Source organism: Gambusia affinis, linkage group LG14, assembly GCF_019740435.1.
Source record: "Gambusia affinis linkage group LG14, SWU_Gaff_1.0, whole genome shotgun sequence".
NCBI lineage: Eukaryota > Metazoa > Chordata > Actinopteri > Cyprinodontiformes > Poeciliidae > Gambusia > Gambusia affinis.
This window is the reverse complement of record NC_057881.1, coordinates 24,873,756-24,897,833: the sequence shown is the minus strand read 5'-3', so window position 1 is coordinate 24,897,833 and position 24,078 is coordinate 24,873,756. Positions and strand designations below refer to the sequence as shown.

At 41.3% G+C, this 24,078-nt stretch overlaps 1 protein-coding gene across 1 annotated transcript; it reads right to left on the bottom strand.

Moving 5' to 3' along the window:
- Positions 1–14: 14 nt before the first annotated feature.
- On the bottom strand, positions 15–22,853 carry eepd1 (endonuclease/exonuclease/phosphatase family domain containing 1). Its single transcript, XM_044137786.1, has 7 exons — positions 21,712–22,853; positions 8,480–8,531; positions 3,121–3,231; positions 1,581–1,715; positions 1,026–1,164; positions 739–933; positions 15–443 (listed from the first exon to the last, which is right to left on the bottom strand). The coding sequence occupies exons 1-7, from the start codon at positions 22,557–22,559 to the stop codon at positions 256–258; spliced, it is 1,668 nt and encodes a 555-aa protein (XP_043993721.1). The 5' UTR covers positions 22,560–22,853; the 3' UTR covers positions 15–255.
- Positions 22,854–24,078: the final 1,225 nt, after the last annotated feature.

The following is a 24,078-nucleotide window of genomic DNA, read 5'->3' as shown; positions in this document are numbered from 1 at the left end:
GTCCAAATATGATATAAAGATCTAATCATTTCTCTTTATTTACACATAGAAAATGCTTGGCACATTTCTTCTTAAAGTACATTGTCTACATATACTTGAACATTTTTATGGCTTAATGACTTAGCAGTTACTAGGATAGATATTGAAAGTCAGACAGCGTCTCTGCACTTCTTCACATTCATGGGGAAGCTGTGCTCCAGCAGGGTCCATCCACCCAGATGGCCCGCCCACTCGCCATCTTAACCGCGACCACTGTCATCGCTCGTGTTTGGGCATCATGTCTCTGTCCACCGCCGCCATGGCAGGCCTGCTCATCTCCTTGGAAGACAGGTCGATGTAGAACTCAGCCACCACCGGGCAGTGATCTGACGCCACGCCTCCCCACGACCAGTTATCTGGGATCCAGGGATTAGTCAGGCCCTCCCGCACCACCATGCAGTGACCTGCCAGAGGAGCAGATTTAAGATCAAAAACCCAAAAACCAAGAGGCTTAAGACGTGTCATAGAGACATGAGCAAACAATTATTTCTTTATAGTTTTGCTCCAAGGAACCACATTTTCTAGTAATGGGTTTTTGCAGATTTTCTGAAGGTCTTTCAAAGTTTGTGAAAATTGGACAGTGGCTGTGTTTTATTATTTTAACCCAGAATAATCATATTTATTTATTTACATTTTAATATATAATAACTTCCTCCTCGTACTGTATCACTATAAAAACCGCAAGGAAGAGGAACTGACCTGAGTAGATCTTCTTGAGGGAGCGGCTGATCCAGATGTTGTCCAGGCACAGCGTGCCCTGAGGGCAGCGGGTGCTGATGTTAGTGAACTGGCTGGACGGTACCAGAGGACACAGCTTCTCCTTCCTCAGGACGTCGAACTCAGAGCTCTGTGGCGATGAGCCAAAGTGTCCCAGTACAACCAGCTCCTTCTCACCTGCAGAGGAAGCCATGGCAACAGGATCAGGCTCCAGCTCTCTACAGAAAGGAGGCTGCTGTCTGGATCTGGTTCTGGGAGTTCAGACTGACCTCTGAGTGTTTCCTGGATGCTGGGAGAGAGGTGTTGCCCCTTGTCTTCGCCTGATTGGTGGGTTTTATTGCTGGACTCTCCTGCTGTGGCGGTGCTCTGCATGTGGACGCTCACCACCGTCAGCTCCACAGAACCAACCTGAACAGCACCATCAGTCAGCAAACAAGAAACACACACTCACTCAATCATTTCTTTTTTGCAGGCTGTTTCTTTACCAGCAGAGCTCCGTTTTCTTCTTTTAGTTTCCCATTTGGAACATTAAAGATAATTACGGCTAAATTTGTTTTATGCTTTATTCCTGACCTTTTTTTTTAAATCGATCACCTGATTCCCCCTATGCAGATTAAGTTGTGTACATGCTGAGACTCAGCTGCCTCAGTGAACCAGCTCCAAATGACTCCAACACTCATATTAGTGAGAATAAAAGAAACCCCCAAAGGTTCTCAGTTAGACTCACAACTTCATCTTGTGGTGCTTCACAAAACAAACAGCTCCAGTTCAAACTCAATAACATCTCTTCTTTTTTTCTTTTCCTTTAGCTAAATACAACTTACTAAAAAGTGTGCCAGATATAGCTGAGGGTGTGCATAATTTCCGTTGCCGTTGACAACAGGATGGTCGAGGACCACAGCATCCTTCAGATCGATTCCAGATGAGCTGTCCCACAGAAAGCCAGAGTAACTCACTCCCTGCAAATAGAGAATGAGGAGAAACAGAGTCTTTAATTAGAATCCATAGCAACCTATTTAAACCTTTCTATTACTATCTTCCTCCGCAAAGGTATCAAAACCCCCTACTGTCTCCTTTTTCTTTGCTGTGAGAGAGAGATGACCGACAGACCGACCCACCAGGTCACAGTCACCTCACTCCTGCCAAACGATTTAGCAACTTTTCAGACAAAAGGAAAATGGCTGTCGGCCAAAAGCGCAATGAGCAGGTCAGGCTTTTTATAGATCAGAGATCAGCCAGAAAACTGCAATTGGTGCATTCCAAGCTAAGATGTTAGGGCAGGAGCAGAAAATAAAACACCTAATTCTTATCAGTTGATCATTATATAATCATTTCAAGAAGCGATTAAGATAAATTATTTAAAGCCTAAAGCGATGATGTTCCCGCTAACTTCTGACCAAAACTGTAAACAGAGTGACATTAATACAAAGGAGAACATTTTCAGTTCATTTTCCTGAAATTGATGGGAACATGAATTATAGTTTTTATAGTTTTTTTCCCAACCACAGGAGGAGTCAGCTGCTGCTAACAGAGGCATGCTGTCACATGGTTCTCTCACTGACCCAGTTTCTGCTGATTTAAACTTAAACACCAGCCAATCAAAGACTGGCTCTTTTTCTGCTGAACAGAATGAACAGAACATGAATGCTAATAATAAAAAAGCAAAGTAGAAAGTAATGCTTTGTGTGAAGAAAAAAACTGATCAGCAGCTCATCTAGAATTGAAATTGAAAAGGATTTTTTTGTTGCAACTAAAACAGCTGATTGTATTGATTGCTTATTATGGCAGGAATATGAAAATATACTTCTGATTAATAAACAGTAAAAGTCAGGTCCATAAATTCTTACTTCAGTTAGCTGCTTGCCCCAGGTTTTAGTCTGCTCTAATTTATGTCTCTGCAGTAGAGCAGATGTTGTCTAATGGCATATTACTACATTTACATTACCATGATATAAAATATAAAATGTTTGTCATAAATGAATAAAATAACAAAAACAAAATGATGAAAAAAACCCCAGAAAAATCCCACCAAAAAGCAGGGGAGCAGAGAGAGATAGATTGGGGTTTCAGAGGTAAACCGTGCTGATTCCCAGCCATCACCTGAAGATCCACGGATAATAAAACACAAACTGCTGCTCAGTGTTTTCAGCTTGATCAGCGCCGACTGGTGACCAGGTGGTTAGAAATTTTAAAAATTCTATCTTTTTCTGATCAGTGAACACACCATCCACAAACTATACCAGGTCACAGTGACAGTGGTGGAGTAAAACAAATTAGTATTAATTAGCAGAAGTCCTTGATCAGCAACTCAATGGAATACTTGATGCCAATGTAAAAGCTGATCAGATATGGAGACTTCCATACCTTGCTGGAGCGTCCAGTGGGCTTCTCAGAAACGATGCTTTTCCACACGCCTCGGGGCCATTTCCACGTCCGTACGCTGGCCAGGGTTCCTTGATTCAACTCCACACAGAACTGGAACAAAACACACAGGAAGCTGAGTCAGAACCACACATAGATATAACAGCTCCTAACAGCATGGGATCTGGAGACAAATCAGCAAACTCTTCCAGTAGGAAGAGTTTCATTTTTAACTTAAAATGTAAAAAAGCAAAGATACCTTAATCTTAATGAACCAGTCAGATATTTCAATGCATGTAGAACAACTACAGCTCACCAAAACATGGCATACCAAGACTTTACAACTTCACCGTTTCTTTTTTTACCAGGGTTTTGGCAGCTGGATATTTTTGTGTTTGCTTCATATTTTTGTGTTTTGTGTATATTGTGTATATTTTAGCTGAAAGCTACTGTATTTTAACTTGACCTTATACCCCTGCATAATTCAGAGACCCAAGAAGCATAGGCATTATGATGAGCTGATAAGGCATGTAAGGTAACATCGTATCATGTGTTGATGTAAAGAATAGGTCTTGTGTTATGAGTTGTGTCATAGAGTACAAAGCATGGAAAATACAGTTATCAACAAATTAAACACCAATTCAAAACCACATGATTAAGTGCAGCATTTTACAGATTGACTTCAGCCTAACACTAGGGGGCAGATTAACTGCTTGTCAGCTATGTGCTCCTGAGACAATACAGAGTTCAGTGAACTCCAGTAGCCTGGTGTGAGGTTACTGGAGTTCATCCAGGCAGTCTCAGGACAAACACAGCCAGAGAGGAAGCTCCTGATGTTGACATGAGCGAACACTGAGCTGATCAGCAGTTTTGTCCCGGAGAACAGGTAGCAGTTCCTCCATCACAGCACAACAAAACAAACATGTTCAGAAAGGCTTCCAGGTCAATCAGAACAGGAGTTCCATGTGGAACACCAGGAAGTTCAGACGGACCCCACCCACACACACAAACACACATCAGGGTCCTTACTGTGAAGGCCCAGGCTAATGAGGCTGTTTGAAGGCTTATCTATGATATAGCCACTGCAACGGCTTGAGTCTAGCATGTGAGGAAGTGATTTATTGCTTTATTGCACCTAAAAATAAACAACAACATGTTTTGTCTTGATATGGGATCCTGGATTGAGAGACCAGAAACAAACACTCCAGGTTAAGCTAAGCACAAACACTGAAGTGGACAGAATGAACAGAGAAGCTTTTGCATCTTTCAGGATCTTAAAGCCAACAGCTGAGTCAGGATGATTATTATTCCTACCGTTACTGTACTGTAAAGCAGATATTACTCTTACTGTTGCAGCTGTCAATATTGATGACATCATTAGGTTGGTAAGGAACCAAACTGACTTTAGTAGCAGAGTCAGCATTGTGCCATTTCATTTTTCTGACTTCAAAGTTGGAATTTAATGCTTATTATGAATTTAATTTGCTAAAATCTAATTACAAATGATTTGTAATCACAGTTAAGTTTAATTTGTCACCATCTCACTTGTCAAAACACCATCCTGATTTTAAGTGACCTTTGCATGAATGTTCTTCTTTAAATGTTTGTCATTTAATCTTGACCAGGCTTTGTCTAGCTAATCTAAAGGTAACAGGAACCAGTAAAAATGAGCTTCATTCACTTCTTAGATAGAAAACAGAGGATCATGATAGGTTGGAATTATTTGATCCAAAAGGCGGTTCTGTCCAGAAGCAGAGAACTTTGGCTAGATGAGCAGAACTCTGCGTTCACTCAGCTGTCACAGCGGAAGTAATAAAACCGATGACAGAGCAGTTTTCGGTTCCCAGGAGGTGGAAACCTGAAACAGGATTTTCCCTCAGGCATCATCTCCAGGGGCCACTGAGCCTGTCGGGAAGAGAAAGGTGAACCGCTTACAAGTATTATTTTGCCAAACTACAAAACAGCCTCATAATTCACTCTGAGTGTTGTAAAGTGCACACACAGCATGGAGCCAGCATCCTGGCAGGCTGCCCAGCAGTCCCAGGATGCTTTACTGTGAGACCTGCACTGGACTGGACTGGACTGGACCGGGCCAGGATCATGTCTTACTCGGAAGCCCAGCTTTTCATGGTTGATTTATGTGACTGGCGAAAAGACAGAGACATTAAAAGCACTGAACCAGTAAATGGTTCTGTTTAACGCTGAAGTTGGAAGTCTCATAACATCCACTTTAACAGGGTTTCAGGTAGACAGCAGAAAATCAGTAGGATTTGGTGATTCCTCTGGTCACTAATAAAGCTAACTGTTAGCATCACAAAACAGTGACCTCCTTTATCTGGATTCTGTACTTTTAACTTGCTGTTATGGAGATTGAACTGCTTCTCTGATTCCATGTGAAACATGAAAGAAGGAAGCCATGTTGGATTTTGGGGTGAACCCTTGAAGATTTCAAGATGAATTTCAATTAAAGGGGCATTCCTGGGTATTTTTCTGACCTACCCAACAGAATTTCTTATTTTCACAGTCTGTGATGAAGCAAATATGCTAATACTGTATTATTTCTCCATGAGTTAACCAGCACTAGCTCCAAACCAGAGAGGGTAATCACATAAACCTTATCCTTTTAAATGTCTCACATATAGATTTTGTTGAAAAGATTAAAAATGCTTCCTGAAAATTAACCTTTTAATATCACAGTTTGTTTTTAATCCTCTAATTTAACAGAACTGGATGTGAACCAGACACAAAGGTTCCAGCTAGTCAGTGAGCTAAGCTGAGCAAATATCACTGCTCTCTGTCTTGGTAGCAACATCTGGACCTGTAAGCGTTTGTATTGATGGAGGAAACGACGGGGTTAGATTTGGGTAGCAGGACTTGTTTGGATCCCCTCTGATGAGCAAAAGAACCAGGAATCCTGATGAATGGTGAAAAGTATTCCATCACATTTCTTGTTTTCTTGTGAGAACAAAGAATTAGCTTGTGGAAGTTCACAAGAAGACGACAGTGCAGATGAATTGTTCCGTGTTGTCTTGGTTCGGACTCATCATTGATTGTCCTTCCTCACAATGTTCAGTGGTCAAACATGAACATGTGGTGGTACACAACTGGAGAGGCCAGTTTGTACACAATACAAACCCTGTCATGTCTAAGTGTGTCGGTGTGTGTGTGTGTGAGTCTGTTTGTTTATCTAAACAAACAAACAAACAAACAGTTATGCTAATACTCACACACTATTTTTCAGTATGAGTAATAATGAGGAACACACCCGACCACATACAGAAGCTTCCTGAGCAACCAAGTGTCTGTTTTGGGCAACAGTCCAAAACAGACACACACTCTGTGTGTGTGTGACTGATCTCTACAAACAGCCAGCAAAAATATGCACAATGGCACAGCTATATATTCATAATGAGCATCAGGAGATATAATAAATTATCATTTCATCTAATCTCTCACATTATTATAAGATTCAAAGATGTATTCCTTAGAAATATTCTTCAGTTGTGTAATATTATTACTTCATCATAATAATTCCACAAGAATTATTATTACTGAATTATTGTTTCTGGTGTCTCTAATCTTCCTCTTGTTCTAAACGCCATTCATTCTCTCCGAGGTTTAAATTTTTCACAATGTTCTAACTTTCTGAGACTCAGAACTTTTTCACTATCTAATAATCATCAAAATTACATGAAATAAAGGCTTGAAATATTTGACGTTGTGTCAATATAATACATGGGTTTCACCTTCTGAAATAAGTGATACAAAACAAATGTACTTGTATTTTCCTTATTGCTCTTATTGTTTTGTTTTGCGTATATTTTTGGACGGCACTTTTTCTACTGTTCTTGAAGAGTCATTTAATATGGCAGCAACAGTCTGCAGTGTTTTACTGCTACAGTTTGTCCATTCTAATGAGTAAATGGACAAAATGGAAAACACAGTAGTTTTCCTTTAAAGACTTTCCACAAAACTAACTGACATAACAATAGAGCAGAAAGAAACAACTTTTATTTCTGAATATAATCTACACTTCTCATGTAGCCAGACATTAAAAACAGCAGCGGTGGAGGTTGGTGGAGGTAAAACGATGTGAATGTGGGCTGAAGCTTGTCCACCATGCACTGCCTCGCTCTCATCCCACACCGCTGCTGACCTACTTCCCTCACACACAGCTCGCATTTCTCAGCCAAGGTTACACACAGTGTCTAGGACAGAGTGACATTACCAGAGTGAGATGTGTGTGTGCATGTGTGTGTGTGGAGGCTTAGAATGGACATGTGATGCTGCTAAAATTGGCCTTTTAAGCTCCGAACATTTTATGGAGGCAGCAACATTTGTTCATTAATGCAGATGACCTACATATTTACTCCATAATTGGAGAGAATGATGTGACTAGAGAAGATTCTCCAGATATTAGTGATTGTGTTTGTCTGTGTATATCTGTCTGAGCAGACAGAAAATGTTGAGTCTTCAGTCTTGACGTTTTCCTACCTCAAATGATCTGGTGGAGCCTGGAAGAGATTTGGAGCAAGATGAGATTAATAGAAAGAAAACCTGAACCTGACCCAAAGGGAAGTCAGGCCTGATGGGGGCGCTCTGGCTCCCACAGGACGGCCTCTCCATGAGGGTCCACCAGCTGCCAGTGAGACTGGGAGCGTTGGCGTGGCAACACACACCAGCACAACCTGCCAGAGCTGGTGTGTGAGGTTGGTACTAACTACCAAATAACAGGACTCCCCTCCACACACAACTTGGGCTCTGGAACCAACTGTGGGAGAGCTAGACATGCTACTCTGGAGTTGCCATGGGAGACAAGCCTCTAGCAGAGAAGAGGGGGCTCACAATGCTCTGGGATGGTGTAATGGCAAGGCTGCTTCAGAGGATTCTATAGTGGGTGGCTGGGTAATGCGGGCGTTACTGGGGAGCTGTGATTGGGAGCCACAGATTCCACAACCACAATAAAGGTTGTGGAACCACAGCAAACTACTATTCTGTAAGACATAGTAGTTTGATGTGTGAGATGGATCAGCAGAGCTGCTAACTGATGGAGTCATCCAGGACATGTTACCATGGATACTGCACTCTTAGCATGTCTTCATACAGCAACAGTCTTCAATCAGACAGTTCTTTAGATTAGCTGCAAATCTGAGTGCTAGTGGAGATCCTGCCAGCCCACAGCGTCCCCATCCACTCTTTGAAGACACTTTATTTTCTGAATAAAGTCCAGGTTCATATTGAAGATGTTTTTGACTGTTAGTCTGTGCTTCACTGGTGATAAACAGCTAAATAGTAATAAAGGAAGTAAAGCAGTTCATCCCATTCACACCAGTTAAACTATTTGGACCTGGACTGACCGTACCTTATCCAGGGCCTCCCGCTCCAACAGGTCCTGCACTGCCACCATCTTGATCCTGCAATGAGAGAAGGAGCAACTTTTACCTTCATATAGTGTAATGCTGTAAGACATAATATTTTGTCCAGAAGTCACTGGTTTCTGTAAATTCTAACAGAGCAATGAACAAATTAAAGATGTTAATGGTGTCAGTGGTGTGGTTCCTTTACTTCAAGGTGCACGCTCACACACACACACACACACACATATATATATATATATCCCTACCTAAACCTCATGAAGCTTTCATAACAAGTGAACTGAGACTAAAACTATTTGTCCCTTCTTTCTGATACTCTGCAGAGTATCAGAATAACCTTAAAACTTGATTATTCTGATCTAAATTACTCATTTTATTAACCATTTATTATGAAATATTCAGATCTATTGTTGCACAATAGGGGAGAGTCCTAAATTAAAGGTGCAGGTCTGTTCAAGAGAAGGAACTTTACAGCCCAATAAACCTTTATCTGTTTTCATTCCAACTCATTTTCCAAACCAGCAGTCAGCACAATAAAAAGCAGTCAATTTCTGAGCGGCCCTGGATCTTTTCCTCTTACTCCATTCGGCCGTGAAGAGAGGAAGTGCTTTGTGAAGCAATTTGTCATGAAGGGAGAAGCATTCCTATGCGAGTCGTTTGCTCTGACTTTCTCAACAAACTGCATTTAAAGATGAAGAGGAAAATGAGATAAAGTGGGCATCTAACATTTTTGTTCTACTGCTCTGGAAGCTGTTTACACAGCCCAGCATGCACAGCTCCTGCAGCAGCAGCAGTGAATGTCTGGCGGATCTACAGTGTTGCAACACAGTAGAACTGAGTTGGTTGCACAAGGAGATGATGACTGAACTGTGTTCACCTCTCAGCATCTAATCTGAAATCAGAAAATCAGGTTACATAAGGGTCTGTTCTCTTGGTGAAATGCAGTCCTTAGTAACTAGCATTGCTCAGCTTCTGTCACGACTGTACACACAAGCAAACATGCACACGTTACGGGGCCCAGTGGCTTCACTCAGGCTCAGAGACAAAACCTGGCAGAATGAATCAGAATGTCATTATGTTTCTCCCATTGCAGCAGACAGAAGTCTCTGCAGACTGCTTCCTGCTTCAGTTCAGCTGAGGCTTGGTCAGATTCAAACCATGAAACACACAACGAAACACCACACTGATCGATGTATCTGTCAGACTCACAGCTTCAGTCAGCTGACCTGCTGTATTCTAGATACACACTGATGTGAATGAGTCAGCTGCAAATTAGCTGCTGGCATAAACACTGCAACACACACACATCATTTCTCCCCTTCTGTACTCAAGGGAGAAGTGTGATGAACAGACATGGACCAGCTGGCATCCTGGTCGCTCTGACAAAATGAGAAAATGAAGAGAAAATGTGAAAAATGATTTTCTTTAGCAGAGGCAGGGAGGATGGACCAAGATGATGGTCAGGTGGACGGAGCTGAAACCAGGACACGGCTGGAGGGAAACCTGTTAGAGGCTGCAGAAGACCTGAGACTGAGATGGAGCTGCACCTTCATCCAGCCAGAGCTGCAATGGAATGATTTTCAAAGCATATTTAGGTGTTAGAATGGCCTAGTCAAAGTACAGACATAAATCCAATTGACAATGTGATTTTCTTTTGTGATGGACCGATCTGCTTTTTGCCCTTCCAATACCAATACCAATATCTGATGTCTACTATCGATCCCAAAACCATACAGAAAAACAGCTGAATTGACTTTAAACGTTCAGTTGTCTAAACAGACAAAATGCACTAAATTACAAATGTATTTGATAACTCTACACCAGTACAGAACACTTAAATCCACCAATAGCTTTACAAGTTTGATTAAACATGTAAAAGCAACATCTTTAATTTGTTTAAAGTATAACAGGCAATATAAAATAAATTAAAAAAAGTGAAACAAACTAAATCAACAGGTTGACTACCTTAGTCAAACATATAAAAATAAACTGTAACAAACCTTCTTTCAAATGGTTCAGAAAGTGCAATTAGAAATTCGAAATATAATACAAGATAAATAATAAAGCATGATGTTGCTCAAAGCATAGAGTTAGACTAAATAGATCTGCCCCCTTGGATCAGGCACATTGTCACTTATAGCAGATCTAGGATGTTCTTTCCACATTGCAACTGACACAGATATTAATGTATATTGGAGTATCTCTAAATCTTATATACAACTATTAAAATGGATACTTGTATCATTGTTTATCATTATTTATCATTATTTTCCAAACAACATATTGGAAATCCTTCAGTCCTACTTTTTAAATTGTCATGTTAGAAAACAGATTGTAACCAAACAAGCAGCCAATAAAAACAGCAACTCAGAAACCAGTGAGAAGGCATGGAGACAGTTGGCACTTATTGCACCTAATCTAACCTCTCTGCTGCTCCACATGTAAAAGCTGATTAACAGCAACGTTAATGCCTAACAAAAACATCTTAGTTCAACTAACCATGTACAAGACGGAGCAATGGACCTGCATTCAGTCTGCTGTGCAACCTCAGTGTATGAAATATGAGGTAACAAGGAGACTTTACCACTCCCACTGTTACGGTAGTCAGCAACTTCAAACACTCCTATAAAGAAGTATTACTGTTGGCTGAGGGTCAAAGGCAGTACAGCCGGAGCTGACCTGACGTAGCTGTGCATCAACACACCTCCACCTTGTCCAGAGGTCAACAGAATGAGCTCTGTCTGAAGGGAAAAGATCTGACCCAAGTCATACTCTGACCCAGAGTACACTCAAAATAAAAACTCAAAATGAACATGAACATAGTCAAGGGCAAGCAACACACACACACACACATACACATCTTATGATTACATTAAATACCAAGTAAATACCAGGAAGTAGATGTATCTTGAGTTTTGCTCTGACAACACAGATTATTTCTAATATCTGTTGGCGCTGCAGAGACATAAACACAGAGCTATACAGTCAAATCAAATGTCTTCTTCAGTGGATGATACAGTCAAATCAAATGTCTTCTTCAGTGGATGTCAGATTACAGCAAGCCTGGGGACAAACACAAGGTTGTATAATCAATGAGATGAGCTGCTGGGTTCTGTGCAGGCGTCCTCTGGACCGTGCTGGCCCTGACAGCACACACTAATCTGATGAGAAGTTCACAAATGTCAGCTTCAGACTCACATGGAGTTGTTCCTCTTTCCTAGATCCTCTTCTGAATCAGAATCACTTAAAGTCCTGACAAAAACTCTCAATTTCAGAAAATAACAGTACGGCACAATTTGTGTTGTGCTGTGTGGACCCCCTGCTTCTCATGGGGCCCAAAGTCCAGGACCTATAAGAACCAGTGCTGCTTTGGGTTAGGAGTTTGGTTTGGGACTAAGCTATAAATGCTACAAATATCAATCATGCCTTTAAAGAAACCCGACTTTGTAATTTAGTGCCTTAAAATTGGGTCTCTGTCTCTTTAAAACTTTTGTTTCTTCTGAAACTCCTCCTTCAGGAAATCAGCACAGCATGGCTCTATTAACCCTTTAACAATGTTTTCACCAGCATTGCCCTGAGAAGTAGCTTAGTGCAATACTTGCTATAACTGCAGATGAGCAGTTCCACCAGGTGTTTGCTAATTGCTGCTGGCTAGTCTGAAGGAGCAGAGTGGAGGGATCCAGGGGAGAGCTGCTCTCTGAGGCCTGTGGTTCAGTTCCATCTTCAGATTTAATCAGGAACCTCCACCAGGCTGCACAAGGACCAACAGGAGAACATGCTAATGATGTCTGTTAATACTTATGTGAATTATTCTGTAAGCCTGTTCATAAAGTGAGACTTGTTGATGTGAACGTCCCCATCATGTACAGCCAGCGAAGCCTTCCTGAGCATCGCTCCACAAACAAAGCTACTGTGGAACTACTTATCAGTGAAATAAACTCATCATGATAATGACTCCTTTTCACTGCCACTTCACATGTTCTGCCATCTTCCTGTCTTGACACTAGCTGTACTAATTAGTGTTTGGACCTGACTGTGAGCTGATGCGCTGTAGGAAAATAAGCCTGAATTGTTTAATACAAAGTAGGACTGGGAGCGCTTTACTGACCAGAGTGCCTCCAGTCTGGCAGGCCCTGCCTGGCAATGCTCCTCACTCAGTGTCCACCCACATTAAAATGCTCTACCATTGGAAATTTATGAATAAGCACCCGACAGTTCACATTAGCTCAGCGGAGTTTCTCTGAATGAACTCAGCTAGTGAGCAGGAGCTGGAGAAGACGCTGTGACATGCTCAGCAGGATGCTGGAGAGTTAACGTCCTGCTTGTTTTTCTCTTTCTGCAGCCTGGTTAATCTACCATGTGATTAAAGAAACATGTGTAGCTTCCACCAGCTGCTCTGCCTTCCCTTCCCAACACAAACAACTGGATATTCTACTTCACACAACCTACTGACTCTTGTGTAGGTTAGCAAACTCTTTTCAAATTATTCAGAGATGTCCAGTTTGAACGTCCAGGAGATGCTCCGTCCTTAGAAGAGTTTCCTTCTATTAATTGCAACACATTTATTATATGAAATCAATGCATATTATAACCACAAGCATTAGTCAAAGTGAAAACCTGAAGCAGGATCAACAATGAATGCCTTCTATATACATGTTGCCATTAGGATCCATCCTAAGAAAGTTTAATATCCTGTTCCACTGCTTTTCTGAGGATATTCAGGCTCATTTTACATTAAAAATAAATCATACATTATATATATATATATATATATATATATATATATATATATATATATATATATATATATATATATAAAGAGAGAAAGGCTTTAAGCCATGGTGCCCAAAGTGGCATCCTGCATGTTTTTGTTCTCTCCCTGATGGTAGTAACAACGTTCTTGTTCTTTTAATGAGCCATCATTGAACCAAGGGAAAAACTAAAACATGCAGGATGCCGGCCCTCCAGGACCCACTCTGGTCACCACTGGTTTGATGAGTTTACAGTTAAACTGTAAAGTGACCTGCAGGTGGAATAATCAATGCTTCCCTGGTATCTACAGTCCAAAGGGTCAACACGTTCAGCTTTGATTGTTCAACGTGGAATCAAGGTTCATTTGGAAAGTAGTTGCTTCTGTGTTCAGATCTGCACAGCACCCGGCTCACGCACACAGAAGCCAAACCTGGTTGTGGATAAAAACTCAAAGAAAGTACTGAGACAGACGACCCAGGTGACCCATCCTGATGTTTTAATTTTTAAACGCTCCCACAATCCAGCGTTCAGGAAGAGCGAAAGCAGATGTCACGGTCAGACAGTAGATGAGTGAGTCCTATAAGATACACCCATCTCAGTGTGACCCCGCCGGGACCACGTACTGGGTAAAAGCTCAACTCTTCGTAGGACTGACTGGTTAATTATTATATTGATTGTTCTACATATACAAATAACTGCTCTGTAAAAAACTGTTTTTCTTACAGAGCAAAAAGCCTTTCTGACATAGTTTATATTCAGATCAGCATAAATTTTGGCAGATCTGTAATTGGCTGATCTTCTCTTCCTCCACAAAGGTCTGAAAATCAGTCACTGCTCTCTTTTACTCTGCTGTGAGAGAAGACTGACTGACACCAGGTGATGTCTGCCAGGACGTGTCTAACACCAGCCACCCCACTATGGACAGGTTAGTGACTCTGTCACTATGCAGCCACTTTTCAGACAAAAAGAAAATCAGTTTTTGCCAAAATCACACTCAGCATTTCAGGCTTTTTAATGATCGAGATTGGCCAGAAAACTGCAATCAGTGAATCCTGACAGAAACAGTAATATTACACACATACCAGAAGTTTTTAGCTCATTAATTATTGGACGTTCAGCCCAGTTGTGCCATTGTAAACCTCTGACAGGAACCTTTATGTCTCTATCAAATTAAATTAATTTGCAGGTAATGCTGTATTTGCCACCAAACAGTGGGACTTCAGGAACACACAGCAGGCTGAACCCAGACACAGACTGAGCTCCCTTCCACTTCACTGCCTCTGTGTTCAGGGACACATGTAAGAGCTTTACAGCAGCTTTACAGCAACCACAGATGGGTCAGGCCAGAACTGCAGCCTGAAAATAGAACCTCAAGTCGGACACTTCTCTAAACACTCCCAACTGGCTAACTCAATCTGGAACAGACAAACTGGTGTTATTACTTCTGACAAGCTCACAAGGTATTACAGCCTCTTTGGTAAAACAGAAAGTAAACAAAGGACTATCTGGTAGGTCAAAAGTTTGTGATAACCTGTAGCAAATGAGTTATGGAATCAGAAAGTTAATCATAAATTCATAGGGCAATTTATTAGGTACACGTCTATGTTCTTCAGCGTCCAGACATGATTAAAGAACAACATCCTGCTGAAGGTTAAGCTGCACATCAGAATGGGGTAGAGACACAATGTGAGTATTTCACAAACTGCAGATCTCCTATTTCACACAAAACCGTCTTTCAGGCTCACAGAGAACTGTGAGAAACATGAAACAGAGGGCAGAACACCGCGTGGTCAAAAATGTGTGGTGGATTTCTGTGGTCAGAGAAGAATGATTCTGATGGCAGAAAGATGAACTTTACTCCAGTAAACGCTGCTAACTGCTAAGGTACGCACAACATCACCTCTGAACGTGAAAATTAGAGAAAGTTCAAATTTGGTGTGAACAACATGAAAGCATGATTCGATGGTTCAGGTGCTGCTGTCATGGTTTGGAGGATATTGCAACCCTTTGGGCCCCTTGGTCCAAACTCAGCATAATTTCACCCTTACAAACAACCTGAGCTACTGACATTATGACCCCAGTAGAACCATCTCCTGATGGTTCCTTCCAGCAACATGATGATGAGTTCATTGACCTTCAGTGACCTTTGGTGACCTATACAATCAGTTCCCAGTCCAACAGGGAAGTTCTGGATGTACAGATGCAGAACATCATGAATGTGAAGCCAACAGATGAGCAGTGATGCTCATCATAATATTTACCTTCATCATTTATGCAACATGAGTCATTTTAAAGGCGATGAGTCCAACACAATCTGATTGGTTAAAAAAATGAACGTCCCAAACCCAAACACAAAGGAACTAGAGGAAAAGTCAGGTTTACAATAAAAATGTCTGTCTGCGTGTGTGTCCTTCAAATAAAATAAACAAGCACTTCCCTCTGCTGTATGTGTTCACACATGTAGACTGGGAGTGAGCAGAACAGCAGCATGTTTAGCCAGTCAGGCCAGTTTCATTCCAACCGGATCACAACCAGCGTTACGTACACAGCATGAGTCCACTCAGAGAAACCTTCTGTTCAACCGGGTCTGAACCTCTGTGGAGCGGATTCAGATAAAAACAGAACTAATATTTCCAGAAGCCAGAACTGTGGCTCATGAGTCGGTTCCCCTTAACTTAACCTGACTGAAGCAGAAACATGTCTGATGACGAGATGAGACCTGATGGAAGAAGGCGTTAATATCGGAATGACTTCCCATGATTCCACAGGCTGTGGTAGAAATGCAGCAGCCTGCTGGATCCACTGGAAGTCCATCAATCAGAGAAATTCTGATGGTTTGGATTTCTCCTGTCAGAGGAAACCGTGCAGCAGCAGGCGGCATTGAGGAGACGATGGTGACATCTTTGCTCCATGATCCAAACTCAAGTCTTCGCCCTCCTGGGTTCCTGTCAGAAACACCCTGAGGAGCGAGCGGTCAGCAGGCAGCTGACACACACTGCTGAGAGGTGTCCAAAATGTTTGGCACGTGAGCCAAAAGTATTCTGGGGCCAAGAAAATATTGTTTTTAAAAACTAAAACCACAAAAAGGTTGTCATATTTTTACCTGCACAACAATAAGCTAAGCACAAACTATTATAAGTAAACAAATAGGGTACTTAGATTTTTGTGGAGGAAGGAGATCATAGTTCTAAATCTTCAAATGGTTTCTGCATGATTCCTTGTTAAATGAAAAGCTTTCAGTTTGCTTGTTATTCTGAGCTTGATTGAAGAAAACAATAAAACAGGAACTATGTCAGTCTACATTTGAAAACCCATGCTGTATTTAGACAAGTTTTAATACAGCAATTAAAGCAGGTTTGACTGCATCAAGGGTACGTTAGTCATGAATAGTTGTGGTTACCATGACAACAGAAGGAAAGAAGAAACCTTGGAAAAGATTTTTGAAACCTGTTGCTTCTAACATTTTTGCAGAGATTTTAATTTAAAAGTTGGAATTTTGTCCTAATTTGTTTAATTTAATTCTTGAATTGTCGCTGGAGGACCGCACAAAATCAGTCCAGCGGCTTCAAATGGCCCCCGAGCCCTACTTTGATCACCCTTGGTCTAGCCAATCCTGACTACTGAACACGTACAGTAGGTTTATTCGCTGCTTTCAGGATGTTTCTGAACCCCAGCCTGAACAGAGTGTGTGACGTCACACACCAGAGGACAAATAGCTCAGCTCCTGTGTGCATGCGTGTGTGTGTGTGTGTGTGTGTGTGTGTGCGCGTGTGCGTGTGTGTGTGTGTGTGTGTGTGTGTGACTGGGCTGGGTCTCTCTCAAACAGAGTGAGCAAACAGAGGACAGCAGATCTGCTAATGAATCTCTAGGATATGGAACCTTAACCAGAAGAAGTGCTGAGTTGCTCTTCTTTCAGTCTGCTTGTCTCCATTATCTGATCTTATTAATCCTAATAGTGGAGTTTTTGTCAGTAACTGATCTCAGCATTGGTAGGTTTGAAGACTTCCTGGTTTAGAGGGTTGAGAGTTCAGCATTAGCCTGGGAAAAGTGTTTTACCTTCAGGGTATTTTATTGTCATTTAGCTTTATGGACCAACATAAAACAGTGAAGAGGAAGGGAAATGATGAGTTTTTACAAGTAAAAACCTGATTAGTTTTGGCTCCCCGGTGTTTCTGAGGTGAATACTGAGCAGAACCAGCTTTACTGCTGCTACAGCTGGTCTTTGGGGGTTTGTCTCTAGCAGATCTTCACATCCAGAGACCAGAGATGAACTCTGTCAGAATGGATGGAGAGTTTATCTGAGCATCAAGTTTTCAAATCTTGCTCCATTTTCAGTTGGATTTAGAGCGGGACTTTGACTGGACCATTTTAACACATGAATCAATATTTTGTGATAACATTGTGAGAATGATAAATGTTACAATAATAATTATTTAATTATTTGCTTCTTTTATAGGTAACTGTAAGGCTGTGACTGCGCCACAAACACAAATCCACCTCTGAAGAAATCAGATTTGTATCACTAAACTGCACAGTGATTGCATTTAATAATATTTTACTTTTTATTGATGCTCTCATTGAATAATATGGAGAAAACAGTAAAACTATGAATCCCAACAATACAGACAATTTTGGCAGGTTTTAAGCTACTTGTTGTCATGACATTTATCTTGACAACAAGAAATCAAAATTTTTATAATGTTAAGAAATTTATCACAAAAAAAATTATAAACTATACTATAAATTATAGTATAGTTATAATATAATTATAAATTATGTCCACCTGTAAGGGCTCCATTTACAAGTTTGGTGACCTCTGAAGGATTTTTTTTTGTTTTGTTTTTTTTTTTACTGGATTTTAGGAACGGAGCATCAGATTGAAGAGGTCAAAAATGTTAAGAATTTTTACTTAAATGAATAACAAACCTTTTCCTTCCCCCTGAATCTTCTGCCCAACTTATTGTTGGTGAATTGCACAAATAAATTCAGTTGCAGATTGTGACAAGCATTTTCACTTAAATAAAGTGAATAGAACATGCATGGTTCTGTAAATTAAACCATGCTCAGCAGAATCCTATGAGTTATATCATTTATGAAAATCACACATCATTTCCTCACTGTTGTTCTAGAACTATATTTTCCATTTAGAGTTGTGTTATCTGCATGTAGCATCATTAAAGGTGGAATATCATTGATGAAAGTTCTCACAAACTGAGGAGCAGAGAGAGAACAATGACTGGAAGGGAGGAAGTTGGTTTTAATCACTAAGCCAGTGTGATGTTCGGTGGAGGGTGAATATTTGTTTTAAATGAGTCATTTTGTTTGTTCATCTTCATCAGGCCTGTACCTGGCTATGTACACAAAACCGCTCTCCAACACAAACATAAAGCTGCCTTTACCAATCTTCCTGATTTGAATGACATGATGCTGGGTCACATTTATGAATTTGAGGAATTTCCATTTTTAATGGACATGTTTTAATGAAAAGATGCTTCATGCTTTGCAGAGCAAGCAGCTGCAACTCTTCTGGGAAGGTTTCCATCTGCTTTAGCTGTTTATAACAACGCCTGACCATCTGGGAGCATTGGTCAGGTCAAACACTGATGTTGGACATGAAGGCATAGTTCACAGTCTGCACTCTAATTCATCCCAAAAGTTTGTATAGAGCTCAGGTATCATTACATAAGCATTTCATATGAGTTGATATCAATAATTAATGGTTAGTTTTTTTTTGTTTTAAATCTCTGAATTATTGCCAAACTGGTGAAGCAACATTTCCTGTTTTGTCCAATGTTTCCAGAGCTGTTTGTTCTTTTCACACCATGCGGTTATGTTTTATGTTTAAGCAGCTGAGGCACACCGACAAAACTTGAAACTGCTGCTGCGCAAGCTACAGGTTGTTGCTAGGTAACCAAAGAGAGTAACCAAACTGAGTTAGCTGATTCCACTCACCTTACTTAGCTCAACATGAGAGGTTGAATGGTTGAAACATGTCTGTCACCTCCATCCCCCAGAAACTGTCCAAGAATTCACATCCACACATGTATTGTCACTAATGCATAATTGTGCGTTTTTTGTAAATGTTCAGTCTAAATGGTCAGAAACATTGGTGTTAATAATAATAACAACAACAATAATAATAATAATAATAATAATAATAATAATAATAATAATAATAATAATAATAATAATAATAATAATAATAATAATAATAATAATAAATTTTATTTGACAGCACCTTTCAAAACACCCAAGGACGCTTTACAACATTAACCTTAAATGATGCTAACTCCCACCTAGAGGTGAGATCGATGTGATGAGCAACAAAAATTGAGGGATTTAATTTCTAAAAAAAATATTAAAACTGTTTGCGCGTAAGCTATCTACTTGATTTTTTTTTTTCCTTTTTATTCTATATGTTGACTTTGGACAGGGTTTAATGTGAAAAAAATATTAAAAATTCCTTGCAAATGTTTCTAAAGTAGTTCCACCAAATAAATGGTTTTGATTGCAAAAATAAATAAAATAAAAAAATTCTAATAATGACTGTGAAATCCTGGAGGAACTGATCAAGAGTTCCTTTTACTGGACCTACTGGTACGGAGGACAAACGCTGTCAGGCAAGGCCTGTTGTCCTGGTAACCGCCAAACCCAGAGCGGTCCACTGGATCTCCACACAAAGAGGAACGATTCATCCAGATCTCCTCCACCTCTAATAGATGTCTAGATCAGATTTCAGATATCAAGACGAAGGCAAGAAAAACACAGATAGAAGCAACTCTATGCTTCAGGACCAGACTCTTGTCTGGTTCTGGTGAGTCAGAACTTTTGCACAGGTGACAAAACTCTCCTTCAGTGAGAGCAGTTAGTATCAGCTGTCATCCTGAGCCACAGCACTGTGCCATTCTCTCAAACAAACAGAAACTCCTCTCTATCTCTCATGATATCCCAGATTAAGATATTCATCCTCCTGTGAGAACAGGTCTCTATGACATTCTCCTCACCCCTCCTGCCTCCCACACAGGCTCAGGCTCAGCAGCTCAGCTCCCAGCTGTGGGACTGGCTGGGAAACTCTGGTCCCACCCAATGTAGTCCCTGAGAAACATTGAGAATTCACCAGAATGAACCGAAAGTACATCATATCACGCCCTCATTGTCCTTTTCAGGGAATATCTAAACCGGGACCAGGTACTGGTTTTGTTTTAACCTGGTACCGTTTTTTGTTTCACCTCTACCTGATCTAGTTCCAGATCAGGTAACGTCCTGATGAATGAAGCGTAATAAATCCTGAGCAGAACCCAGAGGGAGGAGAAAACTAGTTAGATCATTGGAGCCAGGAAGGGAAGAGCTTAGCAGCAGTGTGGATGAGAGGAACGTCACTGCAGCCTGATCAGAACGGGCTGCCTGGACCTTTCTGAACACAACCGGTGCAGCCGTAGAAACATAAATAAGAGAACCTGAACTCAAGCTGCACTCGGAAACATCACCACATCTCAAAAAATAAACTGGATTTCATTTGATGTCTGCAGTTTTTGTGTGATCTGGGGAGACCTGATGAACATGGTAGCTGTTTATGAACAAAACTGGGAGTAGCAGATGAGACAGAATAACAGCAGCTTGAGAACGCTACATTCAGCCTGGTTTGTCCTGATTACTAAGCAGCAGATGATTAAAAGTGAATGACTTCCTATTTATTCAGCATTCACATTCTGAAACACGTAGGGACGCTCCACAGAACAAAGTTTGATCTTTTTTTTTTTTTTTACTTTTTAAAATTTTTCTTTGCTGTAGAAATTAGGACAAAGTCAAACTGTGTCCGCTGGAATAAAATATTCCAATAGCACCAAAAAAAAATCAATGAATATTCTTTGTTTTCAGATTTATATATTGTTATGAACATAAAATCTGGAAATATTCTAACTGATTCTGTCAAGTATTCATAGAGCCAACCAGACTGGATCTCAGTTATGGATAAAAATGGTGATGCACATAAAGAAAAGAATCAGCCGATTTCCCTTTGATCGGCTCTAACTGGTGATCAGCCGGTAAAATACGGTTTAAATCTGATTTTATCTTATTTATTAATTGCATCAAAACAAAGAGTATTCAATATTTTGATCCACAGATGCCTCAGTAAACAGTAGCTAGTAGGAGATACATTTGTCATTCATTTTCTGATGAATTTCAAACTATGAATGAGCCAGCAGCACAAATGTATTAAAAAGAGGGTAAATCTGTTTTTCTGTGGGACGAAAAATTATGTAAAAACCCAACAACAACAGCAAAAAATAAATAAAAAGCTCATAGAAACCAGCCTAATAATAAGAAACTAAAGGAAAATGTCACAGGCAGGAAAATAAATAACTGTTAGAATCCTGCATCAGTTATTGTAAATTTAGCTGGTTCTGTTCATTTTTAATCAACGTTATAAAGCGCCACTGCAGAGCCGTGCTATAGCATTACTCACTCATTCTCCAGTAGGGTCATGCACACCACCTCTCTGACCCCCGGGTTGTTGGCCTTCTCGCAGGAGCAGCCCTGCAGGCTCCACGTCGCCAGACGCACCGCGGGCTTCCCGTCCCGCAGCCCGAGCGGAGGCTCCACGTTCGGGCGCACCGAGATGATCTGACCCGGCCCACCCGGAGGAAGGTCCAGGTCGTCACTTTTCAGACTGAATGAAGTGGGGCTCGGCTGGGACTTGGTGGTGCCGGTCAGTCCTCCGTTGGTGTTGGTGGAGGGCGCCCTGGAGCGCTCCACGTACACCTGGAAGCGGATTTTGTCCAGCAGCGAGCTGTTGACGTGACTGACCCTCACCAGGTCCTCGATGCTCCGGAACGGCCCGTGCTCCGCCCTGTAGGCCACTATGTTCCTGACGATCTTCTCCGTCAAGCCGCGGATGCTCATGAGCTGCGCCGCGGTGGCCGTGTTGATGTTAATGCCGGTGCAGGGCTGGTGCTCCATGTCTCTGCGCAGCGACGACGGGGAATGCTGGGAGGAGTTGGTCCTGGAGGAGACGCAGATTTCCAGCTTGATCGCTTCCAGCTTGGTGGCGCCCACCCCGCTCACCAGAGCGAGGTCCTCCACCTTTTTGAAGCCGCCGATGCAGTCCCGGTACTCCACGATGTTCTGCGCAACGGAGCGGTTGACTCCCGGCAGAGTCATGAGCTCCTCCTCGGTGGCGGTATTGATGTTGAGCCGCTCGTGGTTGACCAGGATGTTGCTGAAATTGCACGCAGCGCTGAATTTGCGCTTCCCGCAGCTGAGGTCAGTGGGGTCCCTGGGGATGGAGCGGTGGCAGCCCAGATTCCCCCCCATGGCGGCTGGTTCCGGCGGGTCACCGGCGGACGGCTCGGCGCGGAGAGGGGCAGATTGGGCAGTAAAGCAGGAGGGCAGAATGAGCGCTACAAACTGCGGTTACATTCTGCGCACTGCGCGCTGCTGAAAGCCCGTCTGCGCGTCCTGACGCAGAGATGGATGTGAAATCCAGAGTTGGCAGTAAACTTTGCCCTATGTGTCAACACGCAGCAGCCTCCACATACACACACACACACACACACACACACGCACTCCTCTGACAGCCCGGCATCAATTCCCCAGCATCACTCCGCTCTCTGCTTCCGGTCTGGAGCAGCGTCTGCCTCAGAGGGAAGACAGCCAGAGCAGGGGCAGCTGCATGAAGCCGCATTTCTGGAAGCCTTTCACCAAACACCGCACACATCTGGTCAGTTCACTTCTGTGCATATTGGATTAAATCTATAGTTCACAAAAATCCTTTAATAAGGCTTTTATTTTGAAGCCACGTTTTCTTCTTTTCCGGAACGGCTGCCGTAGGTGGCGTGGCTTCAGGTGTGACAAGTAAGGAGGGATGAGAGTGAACGTGTTGGGGAGGGAGGGGTGTTATCATACATGTACATTTCATTTAGTTTATTGCGTCTAGATAAGAGTTTTTTACAGGCTAGGATATTATTTACATATCGAGCTGTTAGCTAAAACAACAGCATGTTCAATATTTATCCAGCTGAGCTGTCAGATGAACGGGAACAGGGTTCTGTTAGGAGGTTAGATGACTCTAAATTATTTAGTTAAAAAGAATAACAAAAGAAACAGCTAATATTTTTAGATAATAAAATTATTATTATAGTTTATTATTTATTAGTTTTTCGCTTTGAACCTGTAATATTTGCACAGAATTTCCACAAAGAATGTTGTCACACTTTAGGAAAAAGGCAATTTATTATTTCAGATAAATATCCACTATAGAAAATTTGATGTCATTTTTAAAGGACCACCATTTTATTTATCCATCCATCCATCCATTTTCTCCCTAATGGGGTCGGGAGGGTTGCTGGTGTCTATCTCCAGCTATGTTCCGGGCGAGAGGCGGGGTCACCCTGGACAGGTCGCCAGTCTGTCGCAGGCATTTTATTTATATTTTTGGATTTAAAATAAAAAATTAAGAACTAATCAAGCAAATAGAGGTTGTTTTTTTTCTCGCTGTCTGGAACCAAAATGTATATAAAATAATGACTCAGATCTAAAAGCATATTACTACTAGTACTTTTAGAGTCATTATTTTTGTGGAACTTTAATGACGATATTGTAGGAATGAAAAAACTGTTATTATCTTTATTATATCTAAAATTAAAAATATTAAAAGTTATTAAGAGCCATTGTTGAAGACCCCTGAGCTAGAAAGTTAATTTTTAGTTTAAGAGTCTAGAAAAATTACATACTGCAGTAAGATATTGACTCAATAAAACCCCAGTTTAAACCATCTAAACCAGGGGTCCCCAACTCCAGTCCTCAAGGGCTACCGTCCTGCAACTTTTAGATG

What these genes read in the sequence shown, in the direction of transcription:
- eepd1 (XM_044137786.1), bottom strand. Translation starts at nt 22,559, where the DNA reads ATGGGGGGGAATCTGGGCTGCCACCGCTCCATCCCCAGGGACCCCACT. An exon ending in CCACTGGACGCTCCAGCAAG is followed by an intron (nt 1,716 to 3,120) that starts GTATGGAAGTCT and finishes CTCTATTTGCAG; the next exon opens with GGAGTGAGTTACTCTGGCTT. An exon ending in TATATCTGGCACACTTTTTA is followed by an intron (nt 1,165 to 1,580) that starts GTAAGTTGTATT and finishes GGTGCTGTTCAG; the next exon opens with GTTGGTTCTGTGGAGCTGAC.